The following is an 11,044-nucleotide window of genomic DNA, read 5'->3' on the forward strand; positions in this document are numbered from 1 at the left end:
ATTTCAAGCATTTATTTTATTACTTAAGAGGGCAGGCCATCATTTTGATACCTCTCTAGTCCATCTCTTACAAATATACTGCAGGAAAGGATGCATAGACGTTACTCTCTACAAGTAAAGGAATTAAGGCTAAGCTTATTTTGTTCAGTTCACTGGACAGAAAAAAAGGAAATAACATTTGAAATGAAAGTATAATAAACTGTCCCGGTTTACAGAATGCTTACATCCTAAAAATCTGAAAAACATTTGTAATAAGAGACAGACTGTATAACACAGACAGACCTACACAGCGGTATTGTACAAAATACTGTATCTTTATTGGGTGAATGTGAGTATGGATTGTGAAGGAATTGCACTTGTTTTTAGGTGTCACAGTAACATTGAATTCTCATTTCTGACTAGGTAGGTGTAGCATTTAATTGTGCATTTATACAAAAGGGAAAACGATACATGTCATTTGAATTGAACTGCTACTACAACAAATATTTACATGAGAAAAACGGTGAAGCTAAACAAAATAACCATGCACTTAACTATGTGTGTAAAACTAAATCCTCAGTGGGGCAAGTAGCAGACCTGTGCCCTCCCAAAAGAGACTTCTGATTTGAAGGTTAAGATGGGCCTGATATGTGAAATCCAGATTTTCGGCCGAATACATTTACTGTTGCTGTTCCACTCATATAAATCCTTTGTCTGCCCTTGAGCTCCAGCAGTAGCTGCACTCCAACAGTTGTTTCTAGCTAATGCTTGATTCAGAGCCTTCAAGGCTCCAGTAGTCATTACAGAAATACATTATAAAGTCCTCCAGTGGCCTCCTGACCTATTCCTCCTCTTCTGGCTCCTCTGGTAATAATAACGTGTCTTCCTTAAGACATTCTCTGAAGTATGTAATGAGCGTACTGTAGAGGTGCTGTCTGCTTCTCTCTGATATAAAATGCCCTTCGTCAGGGTATATCTGTGAAGAAAAAAGATGTTAAACCAGATTTCAGATCCAGTTTATTTTTCTATCTCTCTCTCACTATATATAGTGTGAGAAAAAAAAGAAGAGTGTGTGTGTGTGTTTGTGTGTGTGTGTGTGTGTGAGTGTGTGTGTGTGTGTATATATATATATATATACTGGGCATATGTACTGTGTTTTGCTTCATTTATACCCCCAGACATTTTAATGAGAAACTCATCTCACAAGTACAGAGGTACTCCAAAATGTTAGCCATTAATGATAATAAAGAGATACTGTATTGTGTGAATCCTGCAGCAAGCTGTTTTGATGTGAACCTGTAGGGTGTGTGCATAGATAAGTAGGGTTGTCTATTTGACTAACGTATGAAACGTGTCTGTATTTACAGTGCATCATGACACATACCTGCATAGTGTAGTTTGCACCAGTTTTTATTAAGTGCTTAATCAGTTCTGCTGAGTGTTGGAAATGTACATTGGCTGAAAGAAAGAAACAGAGCAATACAGTCAATATTTCATATAATTTGTCACATGAAGGTTTCTGAACATTTGCTTTTAACATAATATTGTATACCTGTATTACAGATTAAAATCCTCTCTCGTTGTGAAAAATAAACATGTGCCACAATGTCAAGTTTCTGCATAGCAGCAGTTGTAGCAGAACAGAAGTTGGTAGAGTGTTATATTATAACTACTGTGGGGTTCTTTTTCTGGAAATGTAATGATTCTACTCACCGTCTGCTGTTCCGTGTATTAACATCACATTCTTTTCTTTCAAGACCTGCACGTTGTGAAGCACGCTGGAAACCTTAAGAAAAAAAAAAAAAATCACTGGTGAGATCTATCCTAGCAACTCTCAAATAGAACACAACCTCAGGACACTTATATATTTAGTTTATTGAAATGAGCTATATTGTAAATAAACAGGGGTTCCTTTAACTTTTAACAACATGTGACAGATGTACCTCCGTCTCCACTATATCCCTGTAGCAGGTGATATTCATAGCAGTGGGGAATAATCAGTGATCTACAGTACAGCACATGTGCAATAACATTAAAAACCATGGTAGTCCACTGGAAACCAAATTCATCAGAAAACTTACTTGATAAAAACTTTCTTCTTTCGATGGTAAGCCAAAGTATCTCTCAGAAAATGCAGATGCTGTATAAATAATAATAATAATAATAATAATAATAGTAATATGAACAGCCTCTGGAAGTCTTAACCCTCTTGCTACAGGTCCCAACCTAACAAGTCACAGGTTTTTTATGACTCACATGCTCACCAGTCAGTCCTTCACACAAACCTGTCAATCAGGCCCAGTTCAGGAAAGCAAAACAATCCTAGCAAATCTAAGAAAGCTGGCTGAGAATAAGCAATTTCCTTTTCCTTTTATTTCAGTGAATGACAATGCATTAGAGGAGAGGTTTACAGGATTTTTCCATTAACTATTTTATTCATTAGCTTTTATCAGGCTATTGTGTGAACTACAATGCCGCAATGTGACTGTTTTTCAGTTAATGTCATGGAAGAAAATCCAATAGAGAAGACAGGATATTAGGAAACCAAATCTAGATTCCTAGTCTTCACTCCAAACTAGATTAAACTGTAGATTCTTGCACATGAATCAATTCTTCAGAGGAATGGAACCTTAACCTCAATTAAAGATCTACTGACAAAACAAAGTAGCTTGTGCTTTGATGATGCCCAAATCATTACAGGACAATTATATGAAAAAAAAGGTTGGGAAAGTTGAATCTGGTTTAGAAAGGGGTTGAAAAACATTTTTTTGTGTGTCTCAAATATAAAGATAAAAAAAATCTGCTTCCAAGATTTCACAAACCATTTAAAGCAAATTCACAACTGAAGGGATGTGTTTACTTACCATATAATTTCCATTCTGTTACTGGTGACATTGCCACTGCACACTTAAGCTCATCAGTTGATTTGAGCATCATTAATGTAATGTATCCACCATAACCCTGGAAAATATGCAATTATTGTGCATCAGGAATTATAACAGTTATGTTAAAGTATAATGGAAGTACATTTAATCGTTTCATTTTATTCAAACAACCAGTTAATCAGAGGTTTGGAAAACAGTTCATGGCGATAAATTAAATTCAAAATGAGTTTTGCTAATGAAGACAACTTACCAGCGCAGAAGGGCTGCATGTTAAGTAAGCTGGTAGAGGAATGTAATTAGATACCTAGTATCATCACAACACTGCATGCCCGATCAGCAATTCATATCATTTATATCATGTATTTTTATATTAATTTACTAATGCAGTGTTTACCCATTAGCTTTACAAGATACAAACACTGATCTCCTATTACTCCCTTTTATTACTGTATTACAGTGAAGCATTTGAGATAACATCACGTTTAGAGCTGCATACAGGAGAAGGTAAGATTTGCTTGATGCATTTGCAAGCTTTCAGTCTGTTCAAGTATGCCTTGAGCTGCTAGTTCATGTTTTTTCAACTGTTGTTTTATATATATATATATATATATATATATATATATATATATATATATATATATATATATATATATATATATATATATATATATATAGTACCAGTCAAAAGTTTGAGTGCACTTGCTGGAAACTAGATTTTTACATTTCTGTAAATACTTGAAAATGAAAACACATGTTATAATATACAAAACAAAACACAACGAGTTGAAAAATTGAAAATTGTCTGTAAATCTTGGATTCCTCAAAACAGCCACCCTTTGCCTTAATAACAGCCTCAGAAACGCGAGGCATTCGGTTAACAAGTTTCAGCAGTTAATCACCCGACACGTCTTCCCAGCTCTTCTGCAGCAATTCCCAGAGATGTAGGGCACTTGTGGGTAGCTTTGCTTTGACTCTTCTGTCCAGTTCGTCCCATACAAGTTCTATGGGATTGAGGTCTGGAGACTGTGAAGGCCAGGTCTTTAGACTGAGTTGTCCTTCACTTTCCTTCTTCGCCAGATAGTTCTTGCACAACTTTGAGGTGTGTTTTGGGTCATTATCTTGCTGAAGAATGAAGGACTGCCCAACTAGCCGTAATCCTGATGGAATGGCATGCCTCTGAAGTATGCTATGATAGCCATGCTGGTTGAGCTTGCCATGGACTTGATAAAGATCACCAACTCTGTCACCAACAAAGCAACCCCAGACCATGAACTGCCTCCTCCATGCTTGACAGTGGGAACCACACATGCAGAGCTCATGTGCTCACCCTCTCTTTTTCTTACAAATACTTGGCGGTTGGACCCAAATCGGTCCATAAGACCAACTTCAACTCCTCAGATGTGTTTTTTGGCCCAGGCAAGTCTCTTCCTCTTATTCTGCACTCTTAACAATGGTTTCTTTGCAGCAGATATTCCAGTTAGGCCAGCTTCACGCAATCTCCTCTGAACAGTTGATGCTGAAACATCTGTACTTCTAGTAGCATTTAGCTGAGCTTGTATTTCACGGGAAGTTAATCGCCAGTTTCGCAGACTTGTGACTCGAATGAACTTGTTCACTGATTCTGAGGTCACCCTTGGCCTGCTTGAACTTTTTCGGTCCTCATGAGTGCCAGTTTCTTCAAATCGTTTGATGGTCTTGGCCACAGCAGTTACAGACGCTTACAAAGTTCTTGAGATTTGTAGCTTCAGACTGAAATCCCCTTGCTTTGGGTGACCATTTGACTGAAATTGACAAGATTTACATTTTCATTTAAAAGTTACATTTTTTAATGTACTTATGATTATCAGCTTATATAAGTACATGTATCATATAATGAAATATTAAGTGTTTATAGAGTTAAAAGCATAGATAATTATGAAAAACCTGGTTTCAAGCAGGTGTACTCAAACTTTTGACAGGTACTATATATGTTGCAGTATACAGTATTATCAATGCATATTTGTTTTGAGGTAAAGGAATAATACAGAATCCCCCAGTTTCCATGGTAACTGCAGACAAACTGAAAGCCAAGTGTGTTAGGGTTTCCCCCAAACTGTACACATGATGAGGTGTTACCTTTCCAAAGATCCCAATCCTGTCAGGATCAATGTATGGCAGCTTCTTTAAGTACCTGTAACAATAATAATAAATAAATAAATAAATAAATAAATAATACTACTACTACTACTACTACTACTACTAATAATAATAATAATAATAATAATAATAATAATAATAATAGACATTGGTATCTGTTTTTTTATATTATGCAAGCCCTGTCCACTGTCTACCATTCTCTTTTTAGTGGGTTACTATTGTTCTGTTGTGTATACTGTACAAACATGCTACACAATACAAAAGTAGTCACATCCTACTCTAAACAACAAAGAAAAAAAACAAAACAAAACACTCATACACACTCTATAGCTGTTATTTGATCCTGTACGTCGACAATTCCTAACTGCTGATGGACTGCCTGCAGGACCCGCTCCCCCTGGAATCCACTTCCCCTGCCATCAAAGCGAGCTACGATGACATCATGGGAGCTGACAAGCACAGAGTCCCAGTCAAGGAGAAACCTGTCAGTTACCAGCTGGCTGCCAGGAGCTCCATCACTACAAACAGCAGCATGCACAGAGAAAAGACATTCATATTGACTGACTGTCTTCAGTTACATTCTGCAGCTGAGTTTTACTTTAATATACATAAGCAAAAAAGAGCCACTAGACATGTATGCCAGTTTACTCAAATGTGTAAAAATGGCAAATAATAATAAATGATACACTGTAGTACAGTTTGACTGATAACACATCTGCCATTGGCTAAACATCTGTTCTGTATTTAAAACCTTTTTATTTTACATTGTTTTGTTTACAAAAACATAAATCACAAAACAAAATAAAAATACCTACACAAGAAAAAGCAGGCCATAGCGCTGAGATTCAGAGAAGTCCATCGGATATGATAATTTCAGAGGCAGCTCTAAAGAAGGACATGATTCAATAATGTGTGAGAGCAATGCTCAGACGCAATGGCGGCTATTTTAACAGAATAATACCCCAAAGGTCAATATATACAAGAGACAAAAAAAGAGAAACAATTAAAACCCATTACATTTACTAAACAGGAACTCTACATGTTGGATATGTAACTGATGGCTCTTTAAGAATGTATTTTACACTTGAGTAAAAAGTATCAAGAAATACACCCAGTGGAAAACAGTGTTAAAATTTAAAGTATGTGATTACCAAAGTCTTTAGTGGAAACAACTCTGAACTCTGAATGCTGAATACGTTTTTCTCTCATTACTTCCTTAAGCAAAGTGTTATTTTCAAGCATGTAGTAATCTACACAAGAGAGAGAAAGAGACAGAGAGCGAGAGAGAGAGAGAGAGAGAGAGAGAGAGAGAGAGAGAGAGAATTGACATTTATAAGTTTTAAGTAAGCAGGTTTTGTTACCACAGACTTCAAGTAAAAAAAAAATATTAATTAGAGAAACCCAGCTTTTCACTGTGCAGAATAAATCAATAACGCATTCATTACAAAACTGCCATGCAGTGTGTATGGATACCTATTTTGTTCAAATGACCTTCCCCATATTGCATTTCTATTACCCCTTGTGCAAAAAACAAAACAAAAACATGAACAAAAAATGAAAGATAAAACATAAATTTACTTCACCCAAACAAAACTTTTTTTTTAAACAAAACTGTATTTGAAAAGCATAATAATAATAATAATAATAATAATAATAATAATAATAATAATACAATGTTTTGAAATTATAAGTGATGCTTACTTTTAGGGTTATTCATGCTGTGTAAAGTGACAACTGGAATTCCTGGACAAAAGCAAAAAAAAAAAAAAACATCAAATGAATGCCAAAAAACGACATCCTTCTCTAAAAATGCTATTTTACACAGCTTGTATAATGCATTTAAGACCACAGGTCTACTGATACCAACATAGCCTGTGACTGTGGATCTGGGCCGATTCAGAGGTGGTTATGGGAATACAATTCTACAGTTTGGACTACACTGAAAAAACAATTAACCTGTGGACTTACAGTATATCCTGTGAAATGTTAAACCCCAACACCATAACCATCAATGAAAGAGCCAGTAATATAGGCTTGGGATATCAAAGATAACAAAAAGTGTACTTCAGTGTTATGGATCTATGGCTGTAAACGGCTACTATTTCTGAAGTTATGATGTACATACTACCCAGGGATCTCCAATGCAAAGGGTATTACAGTGGTATACAAAAAGCAATCTAAAGTAGTTACACTAGTCTGTCAGCAGGTTTTTCAAGGAAAATTCCACTATCTCTCACTGATTTCTCACACACATTTCCTTTGAGTGACAGACGGTTTAAATATTGTTCATTAAATATATATATTTTTAAAAAGTGTCTTTGTTTTAATTTGAATTTAGTTAAGCTATTTCCACCAGTGGGGTTAGGCAAGGAGGCTTGCTGGTAAGACAAGAATCAGTGGGATTAACGCTATTTAATTAAATGTGCTCAATCAAACCATCCCCTTTAAAGCTACTTAAACACACAAAACCTCACGTTAATTAGAGGGTGGAATGGGTTTTACATGGACTTGTATATTGTAATGTTTACTGTGATGGTTGCCCACATTAAGATGTCTAACCTTTAGCTGTGTTTAACAATGATCTCAAACTCTCTGACATGGATTTCAATAATGAATGCTGAAGGCCCCTTTAGAGACTTTTTATCATGCAGAATTAAGTAACACATGTAAACTCAAAGACCAAACTCTTAAAACGATATGCCAATCCACATATCAACAAGCGCACCATAGAGACAAAACTGGGTTATGTACTTTCAAGTTGCAAGTTATATTAAGTATACAGTATGGTATAGCTACATGTAACAAACCAAGTACAGTACAACAACATATTAATAACTAATAAAGCTGTGACCTTTGCTTTTGTATATTTCATGTATCAAATGTGTAGGAACACTAATGCTATCATAAAGTAGGTCCGTTATGCTTATTCTACTTTAATTACTTTTTTTTTTAAATAAATATTTTAAAATGGAATATTTAATTACCATAGTTTGTAAATGACACATAAACTGGAATTAGGAAGGCAAATGAATTCACCTGGTGATTACTGATTAATTATAAAACATGAATAATTAGTTTTGGAAAACGTAATTATCTCTACAAAAGGTAGTAAGTGCTTTTTAAAAAAAGTTCAAGTTAAATGGCCAGTATACTGTGCAGTGCCCTTGCAGCTTTCAAAGTCTCAAAATGGTCATTATTGTTCACACCTTGGAAATGGTTGGGAAGCAATGTAAGCTTTTAGATCATCCCAAAACGTTAATCTCTGTGCTGGATTGGGAGTTAAAAAAAGAACTATTGAACCACAATACCGTAAATGAACAGACATACAAATGTGCTGTCCTACCTTTACAGTGCAAGACGAAGTGCTGGTTACTGGGACTGATGTCAGCACTGAAGTATGTACACTGGGGCTTGTTAAATTCACAGCTCAGACAATGGCGGGAAAACAAGCCAATGGTAGAAACACTGCAAAAAAATAAACATGCCTGTGTTGTCTCTGGTGATTCAGGAATACAGTAAATATCCTACTAAAATAATTAAATATCAGTTCATCAGTTTAAGGATGCGTCTGCAATGCATGGATGCTCATAAGAAACACAAATTTGGCAGACTTACAGTATGTATTGAGAAGAAAAACTAAGAGGAAACAGGCTGCATTTAGCTCAGTTACCTGTATAATTGCCTTTTTCTTGGAGAATCTTCAGTACTTAGGAAATAGCTAAATATTAACAAAACAAAACAGATGATTTGTCACTGTTAAAAATCAAATCGATCATAATTCATTAAACAGTGGCAAATGTAGAAAAACAGGTAGACAACTTGGTTTTACGTTAATGCCATTATTGCAACATTTACTGTGTCGATTCTAAGGTATCAATGAGATATAAGCAGATATGCTGCAGATAAAACATCAACAAAACAGTAATTCTACTTGCTTAATGTTATTATTATTATTATTATTATTATTATTATTATTATTATTATTATTATTATTAGTAGTAGTAGTAGTAGTAGTAATGGAAATGTCTGTTTTGAATATCTAAAGGAATGCACTTACATCTTCTGGTGAATTTCATCGTAAGCTAGGATTCTAGTAACTTCCCAGTCTCCTGATGTCAGATGCCTGACACTGATCTGTTCATTTGTAGACTGTGGATATAAAAGCAGTTATGTACAAAAAAAAAAAAAAAATCTGTTCATTGTAGGCTTACATGTTTACATAATAATAATAATAATAATAATAATAATAATAATAATAATAATAATAATAATAATAATAATAATGGGATGGTGCAGATTTAACACAAGCTACCCCCCACCAATTTACTTTACACTCACATAAAATGAGGTTTGACATTTACTCTGACTGACTGAGTAATCACATGACGAGAAAGAGTGCAGTTCCAAACTATGCTTTTATTTTAATTCATACATACTGAATTGCCCTTTAAAAAATGGTCTACAGCTACAAACTAATGTCACGTTGATGTGGATTTACTCTACTGCAGCTGTGAAATGTAAAGCGCAATTTATGAAGACATGTTATAAAGTATTCACAGAGTTTTATATACAGTTACAGTACTGAAATCAATTTTGATTGATACACATCACCTCAGAAAATTGCACTGAAAGAAAAGACACTAAGCTTGTAGTGACCTTTGTTTGACATTTGACGCGTGTAAAGAAATAAATACTTGAAGATGCTTTTCCTCATCTCACTGTACACACATAATGCAGAGAACACAGTATGCACAGATCAATACAAATTGTTTTTTTATCTGGATACACAGCAGGCATGTGGACTAGTCTTTTAAAGACAAATGTCTTGCCTGATATAAACTCCTCATTATAAATACAGTAAACAAGGATCTTGAGAGACCCTCATTACCCTTGTTTGAATGGAATCACGAGGTCAGGGCTTCATTGCGTACAAAATATGTCAAAAAAATAAAAAATAAACAAAAAAAACATTTCCATTGGTCGCTTTTAAAGGTCAGTTAATGTCTATCTCCTGTATAAAACATACCAGCAGGTATGAAAAATCAAAAGTAATAGGATTGTTATTTTCAACAATACTGTACAAATCATCTGTACTATATTTAAATCTTTATAGGATTTCCTTGTTCCCTAACCCTAACCCTATCCCACTGTATGTATCTCCTTGCTTTATTGCTAGAGGGCTTAAATGATGGAATAACCTGACAGGGTAACCTCCTGGTTCTTATAAACACTCCAGGATAAATTCCGTCTTGGTCCAGAGATTTGTTTGTTCCAAGGCTTCCTAACTGTTAATGCCTCAGTGTTTCTGAAGCTCAATACAGCCAGTGCACATGGTAATCTCAGACACACAGGAATACTATTAACATACTGTAGAGCTGCTGTGACTATATGAATGCAGTGTTCAAGTAAAGTAACTTCAATTTTACTTTTCACAGTGGAGTTATCTCTATGCAATTGATATTCAGACCTCCTCCAGGTTGGAGTGCTTTAGAGAAATACAAACTACTAAAAATCAAATTGATGTGGTTGTGTCACTTATATATATATATATATATATATAATCTCAGTTTTGAAAATTTTCTAAACAGTACTTACAGTATTTTATGCCATTATTAATTACTGTAAATTGGTACCTGTGTTTTTATTGCGGATTATTACACAGGTGTATACATAAAAAACAATGAAACATTGCTTTGTTTAATCACTACATTTTTAGTGCTATAATACATACTAATTTCTTTAGTGCATTTAGGTAAAGCTACATAAATGCAAATTAACTATTTCTTACCTGAGTAGTAAACATAGCAATGTGATGGAATTCTCCTCTCCCGCCCTGTTTTACTGGCACACTCAGAAAGAATTTGTTGCTATCCTTGGAAAACACTGGCTCTTCAGTCTGAAAAGTATATGAAACTATTTGAATTTTGCAGACGAGCTATGTAAATGCCCAATTATAAAAACTCCACGAGGACTAACACAGAGTTGAAGGCAGTAGTATTTTAGTTACAGTATATTAGGAGATACATGAAATTGTATACTGTACT

General features: G+C 34.8%; 1 protein-coding gene across 1 annotated transcript in view; it reads right to left on the minus strand.

Annotated features, from left to right (window-relative positions):
* Positions 1 to 319: 319 nt before the first annotated feature.
* The window catches only part of LOC121321517 (inactive dipeptidyl peptidase 10-like), a 113,803-nt gene continuing 103,078 nt past the window's right edge, over positions 320 to 11,044 (minus strand). The window contains exons 13-26 of the mRNA XM_041260501.1: positions 10,789 to 10,896; positions 9,058 to 9,149; positions 8,671 to 8,718; positions 8,344 to 8,465; positions 6,702 to 6,749; positions 6,152 to 6,250; positions 5,816 to 5,885; positions 5,324 to 5,518; positions 4,980 to 5,034; positions 2,844 to 2,940; positions 2,061 to 2,119; positions 1,693 to 1,765; positions 1,364 to 1,437; positions 320 to 955 (exon numbers count right to left, since the gene is read on the minus strand). Of these exons, the coding sequence (XP_041116435.1) occupies positions 821 to 955; positions 1,364 to 1,437; positions 1,693 to 1,765; positions 2,061 to 2,119; positions 2,844 to 2,940; positions 4,980 to 5,034; positions 5,324 to 5,518; positions 5,816 to 5,885; positions 6,152 to 6,250; positions 6,702 to 6,749; positions 8,344 to 8,465; positions 8,671 to 8,718; positions 9,058 to 9,149; positions 10,789 to 10,896 (1,275 nt within the window). The 3' untranslated portion in view covers positions 320 to 820. The remainder of the gene's footprint in view (positions 956 to 1,363; positions 1,438 to 1,692; positions 1,766 to 2,060; positions 2,120 to 2,843; positions 2,941 to 4,979; positions 5,035 to 5,323; positions 5,519 to 5,815; positions 5,886 to 6,151; positions 6,251 to 6,701; positions 6,750 to 8,343; positions 8,466 to 8,670; positions 8,719 to 9,057; positions 9,150 to 10,788; positions 10,897 to 11,044) is intronic.

This window comes from Polyodon spathula, chromosome 10, assembly GCF_017654505.1.
Source record: "Polyodon spathula isolate WHYD16114869_AA chromosome 10, ASM1765450v1, whole genome shotgun sequence".
Taxonomy (NCBI): domain Eukaryota; kingdom Metazoa; phylum Chordata; class Actinopteri; order Acipenseriformes; family Polyodontidae; genus Polyodon; species Polyodon spathula.